General features: G+C 38.3%; 3 protein-coding genes across 5 annotated transcripts; all 3 read right to left on the reverse strand.

Annotated features, from left to right (window-relative positions):
- Positions 1–382: 382 nt before the first annotated feature.
- On the reverse strand, positions 383–3,037 carry LOC140858705 (uncharacterized). Its single transcript, XM_073260017.1, has 5 exons — positions 1,876–3,037; positions 1,189–1,734; positions 880–1,084; positions 634–797; positions 383–531 (listed from the first exon to the last, which is right to left on the reverse strand). The coding sequence occupies exons 1-5, from the start codon at positions 3,035–3,037 to the stop codon at positions 383–385; spliced, it is 2,226 nt and encodes a 741-aa protein (XP_073116118.1).
- A 2,718-nt stretch (positions 3,038–5,755) lies between these two features.
- On the reverse strand, positions 5,756–13,834 carry LOC140858416 (S-type anion channel SLAH2-like). Of its 3 annotated transcripts, XM_073258988.1 has the most exons (7): positions 9,929–10,288; positions 9,734–9,789; positions 9,173–9,364; positions 8,098–8,655; positions 6,868–7,638; positions 6,443–6,474; positions 5,756–6,354 (listed from the first exon to the last, which is right to left on the reverse strand). In XM_073258988.1, exons 3-7 carry the CDS (start codon positions 9,347–9,349, stop codon positions 6,024–6,026), a joined length of 1,869 nt encoding a protein of 622 aa, XP_073115089.1. In that variant the 5' UTR covers positions 9,350–9,364; positions 9,734–9,789; positions 9,929–10,288; the 3' UTR covers positions 5,756–6,023. The 3 variants fall into 3 exon arrangements, with proteins under 3 accessions (XP_073115089.1, XP_073115087.1, XP_073115088.1); XM_073258986.1 differs by lacking the exons at positions 9,734–9,789; positions 9,929–10,288 and adding an exon at positions 13,704–13,834; XM_073258987.1 differs by lacking the exon at positions 9,734–9,789.
- Positions 13,835–20,264: 6,430 nt separating this feature from the next.
- LOC105047527 (S-type anion channel SLAH2) lies at positions 20,265–25,874 on the reverse strand. Its single transcript, XM_073258990.1, is given in 7 exon segments — positions 20,265–20,926; positions 21,025–21,056; positions 21,427–22,197; positions 22,568–22,662; positions 22,665–23,127; positions 24,307–24,513; positions 25,060–25,874. Coding segments are annotated over 6 exon segments (1,878 nt in total). The 5' UTR covers positions 24,499–24,513; positions 25,060–25,874; the 3' UTR covers positions 20,265–20,601.
- Positions 25,875–26,213: the final 339 nt, after the last annotated feature.

Raw genomic sequence — 26,213 nt, forward strand, 5'->3', positions numbered from 1 at the left:
ATCCAACCGTTGGGTCAACGATTGAACCGGCGGGTCAATGCACAAACCATAAAATCCAAAATTTAATAACCTGTTTATATCCAGAAATACAATAATAGTCCTGATAATATATATTCCAATGCTACAAGTATCAAAATACAAATGAAACAAAACTGTAATCCTATAAATACAAATAATTAGACTAAAATATTGATGAATATAAAGATTTAATGGCATAAAGTTATAAATACATAATAACTAGTAGTTTAAAACATAACCATCCACATCTGCTAGCAAAATGAAAAGTTTTAACAAACAAGTACATAATAATGTACGACATTTCACTTCAATATCTTTTAAAAAAAAAAGTTAAAAGGGATAAACAAGTACATAACATAAAAATTCAAGCTAATGGACTGAAATTTATGTCAATATTTGCAAAAACATCTTCTTGAGTTGCAATGTTCTCATCTCCTCCATCTTCTCTCCTATTCGCATCATTTCCATCATTTTCACCATCATCACCATCCAAATCTTCCAAGTTCAATATATCTACAAAATCACAATTTAACAAAAAGTTAAAAAAAAAATCATATGTAATAAAATTGTAATAATATTTTATTCATAAACTATATAATAAAATAATTTGCTCACCATTATTATTATTTTCTTGAATAAAACATGATGCCAATTCACAGTGAAAAGTTTCTAATTCCTCACTAGTTAACTCCGATGGCTCATCGACTAATATCCACGCATCATTATCATCAAACAATTCAAAGTCAATAGGATCATAGTTGCAACCCTTGAAATAAAATCTGTATTTAATATTTGTTAGTTTGAAAATTAAATAACAAGAAATAAATACAAGCAATTGGATATCATTCATAATAAAATTACCTTTGTTGTAGTCTCAAATTATAGTGCACAAATACTAGATCATTAAGCCTTTGATGCTCTAACCTATTTCTCTTTTTAGAATGAATATGTTCGAAGATGCTCCAATTTCTCTCGCACCCGGACGCACTATAAGTTTGGCTTAAAACACGAATAGCTAACTTTTGCAAATTAGGTGCACAACTTCCATAGGTGACCCACCATTCATCTAGATACAAAATATTGTATTTGTTAAAATAGAATGTAATTGAAAAAACTTTATATCAATGAAACTAATGAAAGTATAAGAACATAACTAAGGAACAAACTTACCTGGAGCCAAGCGACTTCGATCATTTATAGCCGATGAGCGTCCAAAGTCATTTTCTGTATTTCTAAATAACCTCATCTCATTAGTTAAGTTCCTCTGTAAGGTTGGATTACCAAATGAATATCTCTCTATGATATCTAAGAGTCCAGAAACGCTACAAGGATGTTTATCCATAAGTTCTGAGTCATATTGAAAACAGAGATTCAACCAAAACCCAGCTGCATGAAGATTTTGGTGTAATTGCAAATCCCACCGAGAATCAACTATTCTCAAATAAGGTTCAACTACAATCTTTCTCCTTCTAAATCTCTTGATCATTTCATCTCTAGCTTGATGCATAGCATGATACAAGTAACCCATTGAAGGTCTATCATCACTGTCAACAATCCTCAAAACTCGAATTAAAGACTCTGTTAGTTTAACAATGGTTGCATATTCATTCCAAAAAAGAGAATTAAGCACGTCATCGGCTAGCTTTTTTCCTTTACTATCCTTAGCATAAGCTGAAGTTGTCCACTCTCTAGAAGTCACCATTGCTCTTAATGCATCTTTGTGGCCCAATATGTTTTGTAAAGCAATAAAATTAGTAGCAAAATGTGTAGGTGTCGGATGAATTATCTCCTTTCCACCAGTAAATTTTTTCATCAAATATAAAGGATAACAATGATTATAAATATATTTTGTGATACCTGCAGCATGGGCTACGGTGTTCTTCACTGAAACTAACTTGCCAATGTCTTGCATGATGAGATTAAGACAATGAGCAGCACAAGGTGACCAAAAAAGTGTAGGAAAGTCGTGCTCCAACTTTTTACCGGCAGCAACATAGTTTGCAGCATTATCAGTCACTACATGAATCACATTTTCAAAACCAACGGATATGATAATTTCTTTGAATAACTTGTACAACATATCAGCTGTCTTTGAGGTATCTGAAGCATCCACACTTTTCAAAAATACGATCCCTCTAGGACAATAAACTAAAAAATTAATCAAAGTTCTCCTACATTGATCTGTCCATCCATCAGCCATGATTGTGCATCTTGTTTTCTTCCATGTGGCACGAAAGCTTTCAACATACTTTTTCACCTCATCAACATTCTTGGTTAACAAATAACCACGAACATAATAAAAATTTGGAGCTTTGTAACCAGACCCCATACTAGCTATGGCATCTATTATACACTGATAATACTTAGAGTTGACAGCATTAAATGGCACACATGCATCTATCATCCATTTTGCCACTGCAAGATCACACCTTTCAACTGCTTCTTTGTTTTGCAACAAGCTTTTTATAGTTGGTTGAGCACCAGGAATTGTTCTTGGCATGAAATAATTTCCAATTGTTCCTAGTTGTTTTCCTTTTCCACCTTCTATATTTTTACCTCTTGTATTACCCGTAGACTTGTTTGATGAGGGAGGAATTTCTTGTATGTCATCATCTTCACCTAATTGCCTATAATATACTTGTTCTTGATGTTCCTTATGCCTTGCACTAAAGGGATTGTAATCTTCATCCATTTCCTTTGTTCTTTTCTTCTTCTCACTAATAGCTTGAATATTTTGTATCATTTGATGGCGAATATCCGCCGGCACCTTGCGACATGGTTCTACTTCTCCTTTTACTCCTGCAAGATGTTGTTTGAAGCGATTGATCCCACCACCAGCAAATAATTTTCCACAATACAAGTATGCCAACTTCATCCTTTTGGTATTACCACTAAGTTCAGGAGCTTCTCTACAATGATTCCATGCAGGATCACTTTTACCTCTAACCCCAATTATTTGAGTGGATGAAGTATTACTTGAATCATCCATGGATGGCATACTTCCCTCAACAGAGGCCATTTTGATAATCTGCAAAGAAAATTAAATTAAGCTATAATTTATAAGTAGAAGATAAAATAAATAAATAACAAGATCAAGTTATCGACATCTTCTTTCATTTCTATCCAATTTTTTTTCCCATGATCCTATAGAGTAAAACTCACGGTGATCACAGATTACAGAAATTAAAAAAATAATATTTAATATTTATTGTATCAATCAGCATAGCATCATTAAAAAAAAAAATTTCTTCATGTTCACGGGTGTTTACTGTACTGTGGTGTCTAGTGTTACTGTGACACTGCAATCAGTCACACAGTATTTTAAAAAAAAAAAAAATTTCATCGTGTCTGCAGACAGTCACACACTCACACTGTCACAGCATTTAAAAAAAAAAATTTTTTTTTTCGCCATGTCCGCGGTTGTATATGGAGGAGGAGGAGGAGGCGGCGGAAGGGGGAGGAAGGCAGACGACCATATGGAGGAGGAGGAGGATGCGAAGGGGGGAGGGAGCCGAGCGGAGGAGGCAGAGGGGGGAGCGTACGGAGGAGGAGGAGGAGGCGAAGGGGGGAGGGAACGGAGCGGAGGAGGAGGCCGAGGGGAGAGGGGGTTGAGCGTACGGAGGAGGAGAAGGAGGCGGCGGAGGGGGAGGGAGCCGAGGGAGGAGGAGGCAGAGGGGGAAGGGGGCAGAGGGGGGAGGGAGTCGAGCGTACGGAGGAGGAGGAGATGGCGGAGGGGGGAAGGAGCCGACGGAGGAGGCAGAGGGGGGAGGGGGTTGAGCAGAGGAAGAGGAGGTGGACGGCGGATTCCCGGACGGTGGAGGAGGAGGAGGCGGAGGGGGAAGGCGTCCGAGCAGAGAAGAAAGAGGCAGAGGGAGGTCCGGAGGGGAGGAGGCGAGCAGAGGAGGGCGGTCGCGGACTCGTGGTTGGAGCCTTGGAGGAAGCGGACAGAGGGGCTGATTCCTGGGTCCTATTCACTGCCGGACTTCGGAGATTTGGAAAAAAAAAAGAGTTAGATAACAGATTACTCACCGGAGACGGAGAAGACTCGATTCTCCTCCTTCGCTACCGCTGCTGATTTCGTCATCGAGGGAAGATGGGCTGAGGCTGGGGTTTGAGCTCGGGAACAAAGACAGACGAAGGGACGACGGGAAGTCGAACTGTCGATCTCGAAGATCAGAAGATTTTAATTTTTAATTTTACGGCTCAACCAGGTTAGATCGGGTCAGACGGTTCACGGTTCAACTGGCCGGTTCATGCGGTTTTAACCGGATTTTAAACATAAATGGTTTAATTAGATAATCGGCCCGGTCTTCTGACTGGGTCACCGGGTTTTCGGTCCGACCGATCGGGTCGGGCCGGGTTTAATAACACTGCCCAACATCACACCTGGAAGCAGCAGATAGTACTGTTCAACTGTCCTCTAAGTTCTGTCTCTCCAAAAAAAATAAAAAAAATAAAAAAAATATCGTATCATGATATTATGATATTCAGCGGATCACCTAGATTTGTAATGCAGAATCTGTTTGGATTCCTGGGTCCGAAATCTCGTAGGATTCACAATTAACCAATACAATTAGAAAAAATGAGATTATTTTTTTATCTCATAGGATTCGGATCAGCCCACTCTACAGATTCTCGAATATTTTTGAATACAGGCCTAATCTAAACTTATTTTTTCTAAAAAATTCTTTATGCACCGCACGCATCATGCACAATGATTGACTCACACACGAAGCCAGAGAAAATATTTTTTCTTTTTTTCCCACACTGTTATCCGGCTCTATGCGTGAACTAATCACCACATGTATGTGCGCATTCCGCACCGCATGCGGTGCACAAAAAATTTCTCTTTTTCTAATTATGCAGACCCAAACTATGAATCCTATGAAAGTTTGGGCTCATGAATCCAAACAGGCTCTGAGAAAGATCATCCATGTCAAAAATGTTCCTTACAGAAGCTTTACGAGTGTGCTAAAAGACATATCTTTACAGTATTATTCTAGAGTTGTTAATTGATCATGTCAGATCAATTTAAAGTATTGATACGGTGATTGCACAGCATGTTGACATCCTGCCTATGTAAATAAGAAGTCACTAAAATATCATTAACAGATTATGCATATAAACAGAGCATGTGTCTGCTGCTAAATGGATGTTGCTTATATTTTGAATGCCAGTCATCTTTTGCTTTATGAGTTAGAGAGTTGTACAAAGGAATGCAGCCTTTATTGGAACAAACCAGCAAGAAGAAAATCTATATAACTTTAGGTTGTCATGATGTATAAATGTTCCAACCAAATACCACAACGATAGGAGGAGTATGATATACCATAGCTGCTGTTAATGACGCCAAACAGCATGTTACCTACACCATAATGGACGTTGTTAGATTTCCTCTCATTTCTACTGAAATCATTCAAGAAGGCATCAAACAAATTTAAGATTGCACCGTTAAATTCATGATGTAAAGACAATACAAGCCTTTTTTTGGGGGGCGAATTAGCTCCTCTAGAATGAATTGGAAACCTTGAGAAATTAATCTAAGAAGAAATAAAGAACAAACACATGTAATTGTTGTTGATAATATATCATGTACTTAACCGACACAGCCTGCATGAAATCTGATGGTAATTTTCTTTTTTAATGGAAATTGTCTGATGGTTAAACTCTTTGATAATAAACAAAAACCGAACTCCCACCAACCAATATGGTAGGAAAAGTTCATACACTTTTCCAGTAGACTTGTAGATCAAATTTTTAAACTCATACAATAGAGCTTGATGATTAGAAGATTTATTTGAACCAATCAATAACATGCATATCTTCTATTAACAAATTCTACTCTGTACAGAATGCTTATGATACTGTCTTCATCTCTAAATTATCTGCACCTTGGTTATGCTCCCAAAACAGCAGACCATTTTCTTGGGACTCATGGTTCACTTGCCACAGATGAAGATTTGACTGTAACATAATGCACCAAAAGTGTAAATAGGCCAAAAAATTCAAAGCTCGAGCTCTGGACTGTTTTTGGGAAGAGAGACTTCTGTGTATTTCATGTCTGAGCTTGCTGACCTCAGATGTGTGAGCTTCTCAGTGAACTTTGGTCTTTTCTGTGTGATAGCAATAGAGACGTCATTTGGGAATAGGTCATGGAGGATAAAAGCATGGATAATGGTGGACACGAGAAGAGCTGCTACTGTGAAGATAGGAATTGCGGAGAGTCCAACAGAAAATGACCGAGTTAATACATTTGTCACTTCCATTGAGTAGCTAATTGTTGCAACTGCAGCACTAGTCATTGGAAAAGTGTATGCCCACCATGTCAGTGAAAACCTATTGAAACAAAATAATGTAAGAAACAATAAATAAGAGAATAGAAGGCAATAAATAACCAAAGCAAATTCTTGAAAGAGGGAAAGACCTGAAACCTCGGAAAAAATTAATGCGCACAGCCTGCAAATGCACAAGAAAATAAGTTAGATAACAATCTTTAAAGGAGTCCCAACTGTTAATTTGAACAAATGCATAGATTTATTGGCTTTCCCATGTTTGGACCAGTGGAAGAAAAGCATAAAGCATTGGACCAGTGGAACCAAAGCATAAAGCACCGTCTGCACTACATAATTCTCAAGCCATGGTCTGGAATCATGGTTAAAGACTGCAGACTTGGATTTCAAGAGCATCATTTGAATCATTTAAAAACTGATTCTGATCTCGAACAGATGGAACAATGTAATGGTCATTCCCTATACAGCCTTTTATAGTAAATGAACCAACATATTTAAAGGAAAACAATAATGCACTAACTTGCATGAGTCGCTAAGGATGCAACAGAGAGAGACCTACCAGAGAGGCATAGAGGAACATGGCAATAAAGTAAGCTATCCTTGATCCATAATCAAAGTCACCACGAATCTTTGCCCATGCCACACAAGCAACACTGGGTGCTGCTACAAATAAGAAAAAAACTGGGTGAAGCTCCCTTGGGAGGGTTTCAGTAGTAGGAAGCCTCTGGTACAGAGTTACAAACAGTACTGTATAGTGAGCTAATCCAACAGCAAAGAAGAAGGTAGGTCCTTCTTTAAGTCCCATAGATGCGCCGAGCAATGCACCCACAAAGTTTCCCACGATCGATAAATGGTTTGATGGATTTGCCACCTTTGAGAGCCTTCTTTGGCCCCCGGACATCCATTGACCATAAATTTTGAGCTCAAGGCAAAAGATTGGCGCCATAAGGGCATACCAGAGAGCAGCATGAAGGTTTACTGCAACCGATGGTGGCACACCAAGTGCCAAAAAAAGGCATGCTATCCAAGGAGCAAAGAAGAAGTTGATGCGGACTGGATGGTAGTACTCTCGTCGAACCGCTTCAAAGTAAAAGATGATTTTGAGAGAGTAAATGAGGGACACGGTGCCCATCAATGCAAGTGAGATACACCAAAGGACAAAATTCACTGTCAAGCTCACATGTAGAAAACTCATGGATGGAGATGTAGCTAAGGTCTTCCAAAGGATAGCTTGGCTGCTTACACCAAGGCACATACCAAAGGCAGATATTGGGAAGCGAAGAAGAAAAGGCCACTTCTCGTCTTCAGGAAGAGCTGACACCTCTGATTCCTGCAGAGAATAGCACAAGTTATTATGAGTAATGTTGCCGAAATAGATAAAAGAACAATCATAAGCAAGAACACAGCATGTTGTATATAAGGTCCATTTGCATTATGATATATAATCAACAACTCTTGGGGAAAAGAAGAACTCATTCATTGCTATTCAACCTTAAGAAAGAAGGGGTTGCTTGAGAGCAATAAAAGAGCATGAGGAAGGCACTGAGAGGTGATTGTCGTATGCAAATTGAAAGACTGACATCAAACAGCTGTATATCTGTGGACATGATCTTATACAAAACAAAAACCTTCATATATCACTCTCTTTTTAATGTTTAGATTCTCAAAATGAACAAAGAGATGGTCTTTTATATTCTGTAATGATGAAAAGGTGGCACTGCTGAACAAAAACTTTAATAGAGAAGCAATAGTCACAGCTAGAATATGGTGTGTCCAGAAGGTTGCATACCCTTAAAGTGTCTAATTCAGGCCCTTCCAAGGCATCGAAGTAGCGTTCTACTGCTGGCACAGCCTCGATTTCCTTGATCTCCAAATCATCAGCCTCCACATCTGGTTCTTGTGGCTTTCCACGGAAGTTGGATAACTGCCTTTCGAGTCTTCCAGACCACGTCTTGAAAGGATCAAAACGTTTGTCCCTTGAACTATAGCTTCTTCGCATCCTTTGCTGATCCTCGAATGGACCATTAACTTTTCCCACTGCAGCTGTCTTGCCATATGAACTTCCCGCTGGTATGGACCGGGAATGGAACATCCCCAGTTTTGCTTGTGTTAAGTCGCTAGTGCTAGAGTCAACAGGTTGATTTGGTTGTTCATCAATGGCAGCTGATGCAGCTTTATCCCCGAATAAAACTTTTATAGCTTGTCCAACACCTATTCCAGGAGCAGAAGCAAGCAAGCTGATAGAGATCAAATTTGATTGATGGCACTGACTTGCTTGAACTGGTGAATGCAGAGGAGGTAATTCAATCACATTGGCCTGGCTATGTATTTTAGGAGTTTCTGATACCTGAATTGAAGCAACTGTGAGTTTGATGGGCCAAAACATGAACTTGATAATTAGTAAAAAGTTGGGGAGAGGAACCAACCCAGTTCCTTCTCTCCATCCTCTTCTCCAAAGAAATGACAATTTAAAAAACACAAGCACAAGTTAATATAAATAGGCACAAACAACACTGGAGTTCATATTTTATAATTACTGATTTGCACAAGCACGAGCTTGTACAATTATAAATAAGAATAAAAGCAAACACCAACTTTGGGATATACCTTACATAAAAACAGAATAACAGAACAGAACAGAGAGACACTGTGTCAAGCATCGCATCAGAAACCTTTTTTTTTTTTTGCTGATTTGAAGACATGTGCAACTAACAATGTGGATCGATAGTAAGTATTAGCAACTTAGCAAATTGTCAGAAAGAACTCATAGAGATGTCATATGAATTTAGACAGAAAGCATGGGAGAGAAAAATTAAAAGAATATGGAGAATTTTGTTTCTGCTCGCAGAAAGAAAATAACTAGCCTTTTCAACAACTGCATCTTCTTGAGGATTGGGAATGGGAACCGACTGAGTTCCAGTGCACTCAACATTATCAAAACCAGCAATTGTTTCGGATGCATCACACGTTCGAATATATGGAAGTTCTTCAGGGAAACCTTGCTTTGCTGAAAGCTGGACTTGGGGATCTTTGTTTTCCATTAGATATGATAATTCCTGCACCATACAAACAAAGTCAAGAGATTGAACAGATTTTTTTGCTTTTTTTTTTTTTCTTTTCAACTATGGATTGAAATCAATATTACTAACCACAATAACATCCAAGAATGACAAGAAATGAACACAATCAAAATCGTAATAACGTGGAACTCCATTCAAATTCGAATATTATAAACAAAAATTGAGGCGGTTAATTTATTGAGAGAGGATAAACCACGCCCAGTATACACAATAAGCACAAATAAAAACTCTAAATCACCGGAAGCTATTCATCACAATTCTATTCCATTCTATTCTTTTTTTTTTTTTTTTTAATCCTTCATACCAATTATCATTTCTTCCAATTTATACGAAACTTGTGCGCACCTTTCTCCAAAATCAAAATTTCCCATGCTTGTTATATCGCCGAACGTTCCAAACGACTATCACCAACTCCAAATGTTATTTTTACAAAAACCATATACAAATCAAAACAACAAGAACAACAACATCATTATATTCTGATCTACCAGAAACAGAGAGACCTTACTACAAACATAACGCAGGCCATTAGCTAAATACCTGAAATGACTTCCTTTATGAGCAAATGAAGACACGAATAAAATTATATTATCTCTCTGTTTTGTTCGGGCAGGGGAGAGAAGTACAATGAAGGCAACCCCCTTCACTTGGACTTAAATAGGAACGATAGATAGCGAAAACATGAGAGCGTTCGTTCCACTCCGCAGCAACGTGAGAGAAGAAGAAAGGGAACACTTTGTTGTCTGTATGGTCTTCCCACAATGCGGAAGGATGGACGGCGGCGCTGCCGGTCCTCCAACCCGTCGCCATCGCTCCCCGCTTTCTTGGAGAAGCGGAACTCTTTTTTTTTTTTTGATAAACTCGACCGGGAACGAGGAGAATGAGAAGAAAAGATGAACGCCGAGTCGTGGCAGTGTAAATTAGCCGAGCCGGAGACGGGGGTGAGCCTTTAGGCCAGGCTCAAGCTCGGTCGGTTCATCGTGTAAACAAAATGAGTTCGCGCCAGCTTACTTTAATTTAGGATCCGTGCTTTTATTGGTAAAAAAATTATCTAAAAATTTATATTTTTTTAAATAAATATTTTTAAATAATATTTAAAAAAAAATAATTTATTCATATTTTTTTTATCAAAATCTGTTATCCATATTTTTTTACATTATTATTTTTTTAGATAAATTATTAAAATTTATCTATATTTTTATAATATTTTTTATGCTTTTTAGGTCTGAAAAAAATTGATGATTAAGTTATTGGGATCGAACGATCAAAATATTGAAAATAAAAATAAAATATTATAAAAATAAAATTAAATATCTATTTTGTTGACTAACGAAAAAAATGATTTAGTTACTCTCTATGTAAGTAAATTTTTTTTTCTATTTCATTAATAAATACTATCTATAAAAAATAATTTATCTATTTTAAAAAATAAAAAAATATAAATAAATTGATTAATAAAATATATATTTAATTTTTTATAATATTTATTTATAAAAAAATGAATCCTCACTATCATACTGTTCATGAGCAGCTAATATGTAAAATTGATAAATATGTAGTATTTTGTTAGATTTTTAAATATATATGTATAATTTGAAGGTGTCAAATTATTTTGTTGACTGCATCTTTTGGTTTTGAGGGAGAGTAATTTCTCTTGATAAGATAAATAGATAAATAAATATTTTTAAAATTAGATTTAAATATTATGATTAGAATATTTTTATTAATTATATATCTTTTTAACATGTAAAAACAAACTTATGCTGTACTTTCCTACTAAATAAATCCAATCTCCTATTTCCCCTGTCGATAGCTTGTAAGCCGCGTAAACGAGATTGTTATCTAATTTACTAATAAATAAATATAAAAATAATTTTATTTACAGTGAGCCAAGCATACAACTACATCTACACATTTACTATATTGTTTACTGATATGGGAGCTGAATTCAAGCTTCCTTTTTTTTTTTTTTTTTTTTCGTTTGCTTCTCTCAAACGCCAGCAATTAACGCATGAACAGTTGTTTCAATTTTCACGGCCATAAAATTTAAAGAAAAGATCTTTGGCCTCGGTATAACCACGACTAAATATTAGGATTTTTTTTAAGAGGAACTCGATGATTGGTCCCCATATGGACCAGACTCGAACAAAAAAAACCCTTGCTGACCAACTTTTAGACGTCCGGTCCACGAAGCGTCCTTTTTTTTTCAGGGGAAAAAAAAAAAAAAGGCCCCCCTTAAAAGCATACACACCTAGTATTGTGACAGATGGCGGAGGAATCGGAAATTAAGAACTTGGTCTCCGGTCTCTCACTGAGACACATGATTCCACGGAGTTACCGCATGTTAAGAAGATCTTTTTTTTAATTTCTTATCTATTATTTTTTAATTATATATTTTTGTCGCGGGGTTCATAGAACTACCACAAGCATAGCAAAATTTGACTAAAGAAGAGTCATGTTATACCAACAACCGAACACTCTCACCAAGCTAAGAACCAATATTTTGACATATTCGTGTCCCCAAAAACTAACCAAACAGCAAGCATACTCCCTGCCTGCCTCACGAGATCCTGATAGGAGGAAAGAAAAGTACGAGTCCATTCGTATCAATCACCATCCATCCCTTTCTACCAAATCAAACCCTATCCACACCAAAGTACGTTCGCCAGCTGGGTAACCCATTCCACCGTTCACTTGGATATCCTTGGCTCCTCAATCCTAGAACGGCCTTGGAGATAAATTATAAATCCAATCCGCCGTAGAGTGGTATGGGTGTTGTTTAGACTCATATAATGTATGAAATATCTTAAATATTTATATAAATAAAAAATTAAATAATATTTTTTGATTAATTTTTTAATAAAATTTTAATTATTATATTAATAATTGAAAGAATCAAATTTACAAGCCATATGGATTAGAGGATATTATAAAATAGATCCAATTAGAGTGACAATTTGGTCTGATCCGTCGGATATCTGATTTGATCCGATCCGAATGGGACAAATTTTACCCAACTTACCTGATAAAAATCTAAAACGGATATAGATTTTAAAAAAAAATCCGAAATAGATATGGGTCGAGTATAGATAATAGTATACTTCTCTCGAATCTAACCCAATATATATATATATATATATATTTTTTTTTATATATATATATATACCCAAATATCCAACACAAAATTCTAACCATCTAAGCTTCTTGTATTCGACCACTCCGTCTCTTCTAAGCTTCCATATTCGGCTACTTCAAGCCTCTTACCAAATTGGAACTTTGAGTACGGAAACAATAGAAAAAAATTAGAAGAAAATAAAGAAAAAATCAAGAAAAATAAAAAAAAGTGAAAAAAATTGAGAGGTAAGTTTTTTTCCTACATAGATTGTCTTTTTTTTTTTTTATTTTTTTTTTTTTCATTATTTTTTTTGAAAATCTGTGGGAAAGGAGAGCACTTGAGGGAGATTAAAGGGGTTTTCAAGGTTCCGAATAGATTTTTTTCTCAAGTATATAGGATTCTATCCGAGTTATAGCGGTGTGAGTTGGTTCCTTGGTTAGAATTTTTGATTGAAAAGATTCTTTTTTTATTACAAAATTTTTAATGTATGGGGCTCTGTTCCATTATACATTTTTTTAAAAAAACTATATAGAGATTTCGGGTATATCCAATCCAATCCGATCTGATCCGTTTTTGAAATTCGATCCGATCCAATCTGACCCGAAATGAATACGGCACGGATGTGGGTATAGATTTTTTGTAAGTGGGGTGGATATGGGTATTGGTCGATCAGATCCATACTCGATCCATTGCCACCCCTAGATCCAACTTGGAATTAACTATGTATGATGTTTATAAATAAATTGATTGGAATTAACCTATAAACACCATCAACCCCTTATTTTTATTTTCATGCTTCTTATCTTTCTCCTTCTCTTGTAAATTTTACTTCAATCCTTAATAAAGTTGGGTGGCTATAATCTCCTTTTATCGTAAAAAGAAGAAGAAGAAGAAGGAGAAATCCCTATCTTAGCAAAGACATTGATCAAAGCTTAAACAAAAGAATACATGAAGATACAAATAGACATGTATTTAGTCTCATATGATACTTATGTAATAGAAAGATCTTGAGCATTTATCTAAACTATCTGGATATTTATATGGATCAAAAAATTTAAATAATATATTTTTATAAAAATATTTTGGATGAGATCTTGAATTGTTTGAGACCGTGACATAAAAATATGAAACCTTATTCGTACCAAGATCAATGAAAAAATATCTATGAAGATTTTTGAGCATCGGCGATGTAATTCTTACCCTTTTGAAGGACAACTGGTTCTTCCTCGAATATCCAACGCTATACTCGGTGGTCAGAGGCTGGGGGCAAGATGGGGCAGGAGAAACCAAGAGCGGGTGCAGGAGAAACCATGCATGGACAATAATGGACGAGGATGGAGCCACCCTTCACCCTTGAACATCCAACACTATACTCGTTGTGTTGCGTTTATAGGCCGGCCACAGTTTAGGCGAGCAAAATTCAAACATAACGGGTACCTTTTTTTTTAATTATTTTTCTGAATGGTAAACGACGATGGGTACTGCCAGCCGGACTGCGACGAATGGAGCTCGCCCTTTGCGACACTAGTGACGCATCTATTTTCTATTTGTCAAGGCTTAACCTTGAATAACCTTACAAGTGGGACCCATTGGATGTCAACAAGTCAAAGAATGCCACATCAGTACAACTGCATAAGAAAACACATGTTTTATAGCATTCAACAAACATTTAATTCCTTGATAGGTCAGGAGCATGCGCTGTGTTTACTCTCTCCAATCTCCATCAACACGATATTTTGACTATGATAAACCTCGGATGATATAGCAATCTTTTGATTAAAATCCATGGAGCTCTTTTTATTTATTTACTTTATGAAGACAGAGATCAGCAATGTTTGAAAGGGACATCCGTACCTTAAATCCATAGATAAATTGGCTTGAAGAAAATATATATAATATTTTTAAATGAGATATAGTGTATATACATTAAGCAGTTCCTCTTTTAGAGTATAGAGATCGAATACCATTCAATCTTCAAGTAAGAGATGAGCAGTCATTTTTATCCATAGATTTCCAGAGGTCGAAAGCTAATGCTAACCGTACGAGTGCCTGCATTAAAGTAGTCTATCTTTTTGGTAGAAGGCGGCTTTCAGAGCTCTTTGTCATAGCACCTCCGGCAACACCTAATTCCACACCATTTTTCCAGTCTAACATGCCGGTAGGCATAGATGACAATGGCAATTGGATGTGAATGAATTGAGAAGTCATGTACATGCATCAAGTACTTATTTTGGATCGTTCATATTTTTCAAGCATTTACCATTGTATAGATATTTATTCAGAAGGAAAACGGCTGGATAGTATTATATATGTAGTAACTTTAATTTCAGGAAGAAATGTACAAGACCTGACCAACCCTTCATTAGAAAAATGAAGAGATACCTAAAGAGATACAAGAAAGGGATTATTATCCATGGGGTTAATACACTATTTGTCATGCGATGTTAATGTTGTTGCACCAACATTGTTTCCTTTTATTCTATCTCGTCTTTTAAAAATACCTCGAGGTTGAGCATCAAAACTTCTTGCTGTGATGATGCATTGCACCGCCATCCATGGAAAACCATCGGTTTTCTAAAGAGTTGGTTCATTGACTTCACAGATTGATTTTGAAAGCATACAAGGTCATATAAGCATAGAGCTGAAAATTATCGCATCCGTATGCTTAACGTGGCTGACACCAGTTATATTGCAAGCTGACTATCATCTATATATTTTGTCTTTACACTCAAACGAAGAACACATGCATGTTGCATATTAGAGAACTACATTTATACATATTGCAGTTTCAGCATGAAACAAGAGTACTATTATGTCTTTGCACTATGAGCGGAATACTCAAAAAATAAGTATATAGGTAGATATTTTTTTCTTTCTTTTTTCTAGCTATATATATATATATATATATATATATATATATATGATGATGATGATTTCTAGCTATAAACTAAGAAGGGTCATTGCACGGGCAAAGCACTACCGTCAAACATGCAATACTCAAGCTGCAAGTAAGGATCACTTTTAAGGAACTAAATTCTTCGTAAATATATGTCCTCCACCTTCAAAGTTCCAGGACGCATATGAATTAATTAGACAAAAAGTCGCATGCATCTTATCGTTGGCTTTAGCAGACACATCTTCGATCAGACCAGTTCTAGCTAGAGCCATTGCATCACCTTAAACAAGATTACTTATAAAATAACCGTTAGAACCATCAAATAATAATAGTAATAGTAATATGTTAGAGGCCCCTACTTAAACTTAAAAACAGGACCTAGGGTACGTAGTATAACCATCGAAACATGGTCCTTGGTTCCAAACATTAACAGTAAATGATGAAAGTGCAACAGGGTTTCGTAAAAGACTCCAAAATGATACGGGAAACATGAGGAAAACGCCCGCAGTACCAAGTTGGAAAAACAAAAGGAGAAGAAGAAGACGGTACGACGATAACAACTCCAAACGCCAACTCACGTATGCCTTTTGACTTTAGAAACTAAACTTGTCCAATGGCTGCTTCCACAAGTCACAGCGCAACCCATGCACCCATGCACCCGCGTCAAAGTGGGCAAGACCGGCTTTTCGGCCACGTACCGCGGACGTCGCAAAGCCAGGAGTGGGTGGCGGTCGAGTCGGGTGACCGGCCTACTGGCTTCCGTAGCGTTTTGATTCAACCAACGGTAGAGCTTCTTTGGTACGTGAGCTTGGGTCCGAAAACACGTGAAGCGGACCATAGAGGTGTTGCCATTTCTGTACCAAATCTACAACGTAAGTTCGAGAACCTAACCTTTTTCTTTTTTTTTTTTGCTAATTCTTTTTAGTTTCCTATTTCATTATTTTCCAATGCTACATGGATGTCAGCAAAGATCTTTTTTAAAAGCAAGGATGTTGTTTGTGACCAGAGATGCCCAGCTAAGAGAGATCGTCCAATGATATTACTTTCAAGGATCTGAAAAATGCGTGGTACCTTTTTTTTTTAGTTGTATATGCTATTTTTAAATATATGGGCTCCAGTTAGGTTCATATATCTTTCTTACATCATTGAAAGTAAATCTGGTAACCCCACAGCATAAGAAGAACTGGCATATGACATACACGATGCGCGGATTTGTTTTTGTTATATCCTTTTCAAATTATTTTTGAAATATAATCACAATGGTATAATAAATTATTTTTAAAATATTATCTAGGCTTGTCAAAAGTTTCATTATGCTATTACGATATTATAACACCTGTTACTTTCAGATTAGACCCTGGATTATGCTAAATTTCAAGATTAAAATTGTGTTGATTAGTCTAACTTTGAGTTGCTTAAAAGTAGAGGTACAGCCACTAGTTAAGGGTGGCTATGCCTAATCGCTTAATTTGATAAATCTGATTCTACCTTTTGTAGATCAAATTAAATTACCTATTTAATAAATGATCTGATTCATATATGGATTTTGATCCATTTAACAAAAAGGTTAAATTTCGGTTGACAAATTTGTTATCTTGTGTCCGACTTGACTTATATCTAATGACATTCAATCCAATTGTCACTTCTATTAGTACTAATAATCTTTATTTATTTATTCTTATGTTATAATTTTATTTCTATTAATATGATTTTATTATTTTATTAGAAATTAATAAAATTTTAGTGTATTCCAATGACCCCTACAGAATATTGATACTTGTTGGATATAAAATCTCCCCCAATCGAAGTTCGTACCAGGAGTGATCCTTCGGGACTCTGCCGACGTCCAACCTTGGGCGGCATCTTTCCGAACCTCTCCGACGGCCGAGCTTCCGCAATATTCCTAAGTTCCTCCGACGGACGAACTCCTGCCGCATCTCCCGGGCTTCTCCAGCGATAAGCTTCTTCGGTTGTCCATCAGGCTGCTCCAAGTACTCTCTGGATTCTACTATCGGCCGATCTCCTACAAGAGTCAACCGTTCTCCGGACCCCTTCCAGATCTTTTCGATAGGATTCGATCGACTCCAATCCGAATTTTTTCCAGAACTACGTCAGTTCGTCAGTGGCCGAACTTTTCCAACAGCAGATCTCCACGACGGACGGACTCCATCCAAGTTTCTACGATGGTCGACCGCCTTCTGGATTTCATCGGGCTCCTACGGGAGCCGGACTTCTTCTCCGAACTCCTACTGCAGGTAGACTTCGTCCAACTCCTACGGGAGCCGGACTTCAGCCCTGAGCTCCCATTGCAGATAGACCTTATACAAATTCTTACAAGGGTCGGACTCCGAGCCCCCACCACAAGCGATCTACTCCGAGCTTCTGCTACAAACGATCTACTCCGAGCTACTACTACAAGCGGACTACTTCAAATCTCTACTACGAGCGGCCCGCATCGGATTTCTACTGTAATCCTCCACCCGAGCTTCCATTGTGAACGAATTCCTTCCGGACTTCTATTGCAGGCAGGCTTCGACCGAGCTTCCTCAACAAATGATCTCCATCCGATTCTACGGGAACCAGACTCCGACCGAACTTCTGTAGCAGACAGATTCCGGACGAACTCCTACGACGCATGGGCTCCAGCAGCCGAACCCCTCCAGTGGTGAACCTCTCCAGTGCCATCCGACATCCACTGTGGTCAACCTTCTGTCGGATTCTGCGTGAAACTGAACTTCGTCCACGGAAAGCTCCTGACCGAGCTTCTACAGCAGATGACCTTCGCCTGCAATACTAGCGCCCAAGGCACCAACGTAGAAAGCTCGCCAGCAACATCCGAGCTCCTCTCAGACGGAGAGCTACCCTCTCCACCAGACACCCCAACCAAGCTTCGGCCGACAGGCCTGGACTCCCTGGCAGGCCACGGTAATGGCCGCGACTCTGCTCCATTTCTATAACGGATCTCATGCGGCTCCATTATGCTCTGCAAGTCACGACAACGGACATCACTCCACTCTCCACAACAGGCTCCATGTGCAGGCCACGACGATGGCCACGACTCCACTCCACTACTCTCCGTAACAAACTCCTCATGGCCCCGAACGCCCACCACCAGGCGGTTACAGACGTCGCTGTCAATCTGTTACGCCCTCCACCTATAAAAAGGGACCCCCAGATATGTTATTCTCTAAGCTCTAATCTCTATCTAAAAACTCTGCTAAAATTTTCGTTCGAGCACTCCATTCTTGTTGAGGCAGAGAACTGACTTGAGCGTAGGAGGGTCTTGTCGGAGCACCCCAACTCCGGTTTAGACTTTATTTGCAAGTCCCGACGGCGATCGCGACTCCCTCGACTCCAGCTTCTCTGACGCCGGCGGATTTTTGCATCAACAGTACTAATTTAAAGTATTTCTCACTGACACCAGCATCTATTAGACAAATATTATTGTTAATAATATCATTCATTTTTACATTAATTTGCTAATACTAATGAAAGTTTATTATTTGATATATGGTTTGAAAATATTATATTATTATATTTCGATAAAAAGAATTGTTTTTAAAAAAGAGCTCTACTTATTGTAGCTCTATTAATGTCGTCATACAAACCATCTATGTATATATTAGATAGTCATTGTATTAATTCAATAATATAATAATTTGAATTAGAAAAATCACTACACAACTATGCTACTTCTTCACCCTCCACCATCTATTACATTGCAGGAGTCTAGCTTAAATAAGCAATCAATTGAACCCCAGGCCTAGTGATCCAAGAGTTCACTCCTCAGACTCTGGTCATTTAGGCGTATAGACTACGCAAGAGTTCCCAAGCATCAGTAGTCATCGTAGAAGAACTATTTTCTACCGTCGGCCTCCTGTTTGTCACTGTTTGCTTCCCTTTTCCACCTTCTGGCATCGCAGTCAGATTGATGGCCGAATCAACTGACGAGAAGCACGTAGGAGCCGTCGGGTCAAGATTGGATGGCTACCCCGACGGTCAAGATGCATATACAACATTCCAAGGTAACCATCATCGGTCCCACGCTTTCCTTTGTGCGTGCGCACTCTCTTCATGCGTCTACGGCATCATGAACTCCAGCATCCCATTTTCTTACGACGCCAAACTAAGAAAAAGTTTCTGCATGAAACCAAATTAGAAGAAGAAAGGCAAGTGAGGCAGATACCAGCTTGCTTTTTGACCGATGGCTGGAAGATATTTTGGAATGCAGGATAAGGCAGCTGGGAATTTCAGGTTCGCCCACCTTAGAAAAATCATATACATGCAGTTTTCTCTGCATTCAAAACACAAGCAAAGACGGTTTGGACCAAATATCTAGGGAAATTTCATGTAAAAAGAGAAATGTTGAATGAATTGTTGATTCCATTTGATGATGCATCATTTCCTCCATCAGCGCATCGAAGTCTAATCGTTAAGTTGAATTCTTCAAAAAACAAAGGATAGAAAAAATTACAGCTGCACCTATTCAACTCCTTAGAATTTGCATTTATATTTTAAAATTTTTAATTTTTTTAATTAGATTTTAAAATTTAAATTTTGATTTAATGTGGCCCCACCGTCCATCTCTGTGGATATTTATGAACATGTAATTTATCATATGAGATAAGTTTAGATGTAAATTTTCACCAATACCTTTGTATATAGTTGGATTACAGGAGCAGTATTTTGATAGGAACGAAAATTTGAAGGTATATTGGTCATCCAATATTTATAACTAATGGTGTTAGAGGTCAGATGGACATGTATACCACATTGCAATCAATTCATAACTTCTGCGGTCTAATTGAAAAATTAAAATATTTAAAATTAAGTGCAAATCATAAAAAATCAAAGAAGTGTGTGTGTAATTTTTTTTTCTTAAAAGATAATGATTCATATACCAAGCAAAATTGGCAAGAGTTCATGAATCCGAACCATGGACATACTGCACATTTATCGACTCATTAGTGAAACCCATAAAATGAACATAGCAACACGCTGTACACAACACTTGGATAACCAACAGAACAGCATGAACAATTTTTTACAGATTGCCTCCTGTTCTGGCGCAATCTTCATCTCCCAATTATCGATGGATGCTATCATGAACAAAATTGCATTGCCATTAACCTTTCCTCATCTATCGAGGAACAGGATCCGACCATGACGTATCGCACAAAAAGTATAAAGATGACATAACGCTCATGGTTGTGGAGTGTTTCCTGAGATGGAAGCTTCAATGTCTTTCATGTCTGAGCTCGCAAATCTCAGTTGTGTCAGCTTCTTGGTAAACTTCGATCTCTTCCGTGTGATGGCAATGGAGACGTCATTTGGGAATAAGTCGTGGAGGACAAACGCATGAATGATGGTGCAGACGAGCAAAGCTGTTACTGTGAAGGTAGAGATTCCGGAGAGTCCAACAGCAAGTATCTGAGTTACCACATTTGTTACTTTCATTGAGTAGTTGATGGTTGCGATGGAAGCACCAGTCATGGGGAAAGTATATGCCCACCAAGCAAGTGAGAACCTATTGAAATAACAGAAATGTAAGGAGCCATAAACAACAAGATGGAGGCATAAACAAGCAAGAAAAATCATGAGGAATGAAAAGATATTGCTATATACCTGAAGCCTCGGAAAAAATTAATCCGCACAGCCTGCAAATAAACAGGAAAATAAGCAAATGAGTTGGATGACCAGCTTGAAGAAGCAATAAAGTTCTTATTGATAATTTGAATAAATGAATAGCTTCACTGAATTGTCCATGCAACCTCTCCTCTGAAAACTTGGTTTTAATATTAAAATGTCCATAATCGATGAAAAATAATACTAATATAATATTCTCTCAAAAAAAAAAAAACAGTAATATCTATCTGTCAAGAGAATCAAATGGTCATTTCCTATTGCAAATCAGGAATCTAGTGCAATCAAGGAGCTTTTAATAATGAACAAATTAATCAGAGCAAAATGTTTTTTATAATGCACCAACTTGCATTAGTCACAGTAGTTTGGAGAAGAGAAACTTACAAGAGAGACATAGAGGAACAAAGCAATGAAGTAAGCCATCTTTGCCCCGTAATTGAAATCCCCACAAATCTTTGCCCATGCCATGCAAGCAACACTGGGTGCTGCTACGAATAAGAAGAACACTGGATGAAGATCCCTTGGGAGAGTTTCATTTGTAGGAAGCCTCTGGTATAGAGTTACGAATAGTACGATGTAGTGAGCTAACCCAACGGCAAAGAAGAAGATAGGCCCTTCTTTAAGTCCCATAGATGCGCCAAGCAATGCACCCACAAAGTTTCCCACGATCGATAAATGGTTTGATGGATTTGCCACCTTTGAGAGTCTTCTTTGTCCCCCGGACATCCATTGGCCATAAATTTTGAGCTCAAGGCAAAAGATTGGAGCCATGAGGGCATACCAGAGCGCAGGATGAAGGTTTTCTGCAACCGATGGTGGAACACCAAGTACCAAGAAAAGGCATGCTATCCAAGGAGCAAAGAAGAAGTTGATTCGGACTGGATGGTAGTATTCTCGTCGAACCGTTTCAAAGTAAAAGATGATTTTGAGAGAGTACATGAGGGACACAGTGCTCATCAATGCAAGTGAGATACACCAAAGGACAAAATTCACCGTCAAGCTCACATGTAGAAAACTCATGGATGGAGCTGTAGCTAAGGTCTTCCAGAGGATAGCTTGGCTGCTCACACCAAGGCACATACCAAAGGCAGATATTGGGAAGCGAAGAAGAAAAGGCCACTTCTTGTCTTCAGGAAGAGCTGACACCTCTGATGCCTGAAGATAATAGCACAAGTTAATTATGAGTAATGTTGCTGAAATGGATCAAAGAAAACATAGAATGTTGTATATAACCAATTGGGGTTGCTTGAGAGGAAGAAAGGAGCATTAGGAAGCCATTGAGAAGTGATTTGTGTATGCTAATTGCAAGACTTACGTCAAACAGCTGTATATCTGAGGATATTAACTAATACAAAATCAAAGCCTGCACGTATCACTTTCTTTTTCATGTTTAGATTCACAAAGTGAACTAATAGATGGTCTTTTATATGCTGTTAATGGTGAAAATGTGGCACTGATGGACAAAAACTTTAATAGAGAAGTAATAGCAATAGCTAGAATATGGTGTGTCCAGAAGGTTGCATACCTTTAAAGTGTCTAATTCGGGGCCTTCCAAGGCATCGAAGTAGCGGTCTACTGCTGGCACAGCCTCGGCTTCCATACTAATATCTGAATCATTGCCTCCACATCAGGTTCCTGTGGCTTTCCACGGAAGTTCGACAACTGCCTTTCGAGTTTTCCAGACCATGTCTTGAAAGAATCAAAGCGTTTGTCCCTCGAACTATAGCTTCTTGGCATCCTTTGATGATCCGCCAATGGACCATTAGCTTTTCCCATTGCAGCTGCCTTGCCATATGAACTTCCAGCTGGTATGGACCGAGAATGGAACTTCCCCGGTTTTGCTGGTCTTGAGTTGCTACTACTTGAGTCAGAAGGTGGATTTAGTTCTTCATCAATGGCAGCTGATCCAGCTTTATCCCCAAATACAACTTTTATAGCTTCTCCGATAGTTATTCCAGATGGAGAAGCAGGCAAGCTGATAGAGATCGAATTGGACTGACGGCACTGATTTGCTTGAACAAGCGACTGCAGAGGAGGTAATTTGATAGCATTGGCCTGGCTTTGTATTTTAGGAGTTCCTGATCCCTGAATTGAAGCAACTGTGAGTACGAGTTTGATGGGCCAACACATAAACTTCATAATTAATAAAATTGAGGAGAGGAACCAACTTGGTTCCTTCTCTCCGTTCAACTCTCAAAATAAAGAAAATTCAGAAAACACAAGCATGAACTAACATAAATAGGCACAAACAACTCTGGAATACATATTCTGAAACCATGGATGCACACAGATACAAGCGCATTCATTTATTAGATGGACATAAAAGCGAACACCAACATAGGGTCGATATGGTCTACAACTTTAACAGAATGACAGAATAGAACAAAACTAGCATCAAAAAGAACAGAACAGAACAGAGCGAGCCAGAGAGACACTGTGTCGAGCATTGCATCAGAAAGTTTTTTATTGATAGAATATCGGCAACTTAGCAAATTGTCAGAAAGAATTCATAGAAATGTTGACCGAATTTAGACAAAAGCATGAGAGAGAAAATTAGAAGAATATGGAAACATTATAACAGAATTGCGAATTTTACCATCACTTAAAATAACCTGTGAATCATTCATAAAATATCGGTATCATCTTCTACAAATTTAAAGCAGAGTTTCCTCTTATTACAGTAAGCACAAATATAAGGCACACATAAATTCATATGATCACATAAAATAGAAAGAAAAGAAAAACAAACACAAATTTACGTGGTTCGGCTGAAAAGCCTACGTCCACAGACAAGACACGAGAGAAAAATTTTACTATGATGAAAAGAGAGATACAATCATTCAAAATTCTCCAAACCGTAGTCGTAATTTGATTTTCCAAACCTCTTTCGCAAAACTACCGAGATTGACAGAAAGTATAATATTTATACTGATCCGTACCGCGGGGACGTTGCCCCCGCACCCACTAATGAGATTAGTAGTGGGCTTCGAGCATAGATCGATAGGCCCATGCCCTCTACTACCATTACAGATCTCTCAAAAAATTTTATTCAGGTCGCAACACAGGTTTTTTGGATCGAATCATAGTTCAAATCCATAAAAAATATTCAAAATTCAAATCATATTAACACCCTCGTTAAAATAAATATTGTGAACGTATTCAGGGTTGATCGATTCTTCGGACAATCACATTACCGGGTGGATCGCTTACAATAAAAGATCAAAATTTAATCAGCGGAAACACAGCAAGAGATATATAACTCACTTTGCCAGCCGTTGGATCTCCTTGGGAAGTGACAGCAGTAGCCAACTGAGATTGACAAGCCAAGCCACTGTCGCACTCAGCACCATCAAAACAAGCGGTAGTTTTGGACATGGCACACTTTGAAGGAGGTGGGAGTTCTCGAGGGGAACCTCGCCTTGTTGAAAGATGGACATGCAAATCTTTGCTCTCCATTAGATACGATAATACCTAAACCACGCAACGAATTGGAGTTAAACATGGGGCATGAAACTAACAAAAAAGGAAACAAGATCATGGTGATTTCAGTTGATCTAATTGAAGGTTTTGATTTATAGAAAGAAACAATAAACAGCAGGGCACACCAACTGCTTTCAAAAGTATATATAAGTTGAATTGACGCTCCAATATTATTATGAAAACAGGGGAACCAAAAGAAAACCAACAACCTTACAAATAGATCATCAGCTAACAAATATAAATTTCGACCATGAACTCAAGCTAAGATGGACATGGTACAAGACATGCTACTCCAGTGCTTTACATGCACTGGCACGGTATCGGCTGCATGCCAAGCATGGATACATCTGGGTGGCATGATATGTAACGTGTCAATGCCAGATTGGCTCACGATACTTCAACCCAAAACTGGCATGGCACATGACACTAGAACTGGCATGTCACGGCACTATCTATCTTATACGCAGAACTTAGGAATCAAACCAGAAGAAAAAAGGAGCCTAATAACGAACGTAAAAAGGACTACCACCCAATTACCTGAAGTGGGTGCGGAACCCCCTTCTCTTATACAAACACCCCTTTCCTCAGACTTAAATAGAAAGAATGCTTCTATAAATTCGACTGGGGGAGGTTCCTCACTTCCTCCAGTTTACAGTCAAAAGAATAAATTGAAAGAGTCAGACGAATGGAAGATGTTCTTTTGCTACGACCAGCGGTCGAATTTGAAAGGAGAGGTGAGAAGGAAAAAGAGTTAAAGCTCTCTTTATGGTATTTGAGGGACGTCAGTGATCAACCATTCATAAAGCCGCCGGACTTCCAACCCATCGCGATCGCTCGGCAACTTCTTAAGATTTTGGTCGCCAGGAGCAGGACGGAAGAGTTCGAAGTTTTTTTAGGAAAAAGGGTGAGAAAATTGCATGCAGGAGAAATCCACAGTTGTGGACTGGAACTTTGGCTGGTCTGGAACTTGGAATTTGGATGGGACCCGCAGGGCCACCAGCGATGACAACTTTGTCCAACTCTTTGACACCGTGACGGAAGCCATGATGATGACGGATGGCTCGGACAGCACACGAATGGAGAACATCGATCTCCTAAGAAGATCCCAGGAAAGGAAGAGAGGGTGATGGAAATGGCAGCTTAACAACAGAAAAATAAGATCAGGAGCCGTCCATCTCCATCCCGATCGAATGCTAATGCAGGAGGAGGACCAGCTACGCTCATTTGCCAGTTTGTAAGGAACAAGGGATCACACAAACGGAGGCTGGTGGAAGTGGAGATGAAACACTCAGAATCCCATCCCTGATTAATGGACTGGCTTGCATGCATTAATTACGGATTTTTAATCACCTAATCTACGACTGAGAGACAGAAGTCCAGCTAATTAACACGACAGCACCAATACTTACCGTTCGGCGGGAGACTGGATCTACTTGTCAAATCCCCGAAACTATATTCTCAAAGATCAGCAACTCTGCAAAACAAAGTAGGACTGAAGGCTTCTTGATTCTGTGTTTTTCTTTTTCCTCACCAGTCCCAAGCACCAACAGCAGCTGGTGCGTGAGAGAGAGAAGGAGAAAGAAAGAAAGACCCAGGAGCACAAGAAGCACTCAGAATGCTTTCTCTTGTGCATATATATAGGCGGACAAGAGCAGTGACGGTGGTTCTAGGAAGTTAAAGTTACTGGCGGT

The sequence above is a fragment of the Elaeis guineensis genome, chromosome 6, assembly GCF_000442705.2.
Source record: "Elaeis guineensis isolate ETL-2024a chromosome 6, EG11, whole genome shotgun sequence".
Classification (NCBI taxonomy): Eukaryota; Viridiplantae; Streptophyta; class Magnoliopsida; order Arecales; family Arecaceae; genus Elaeis; species Elaeis guineensis.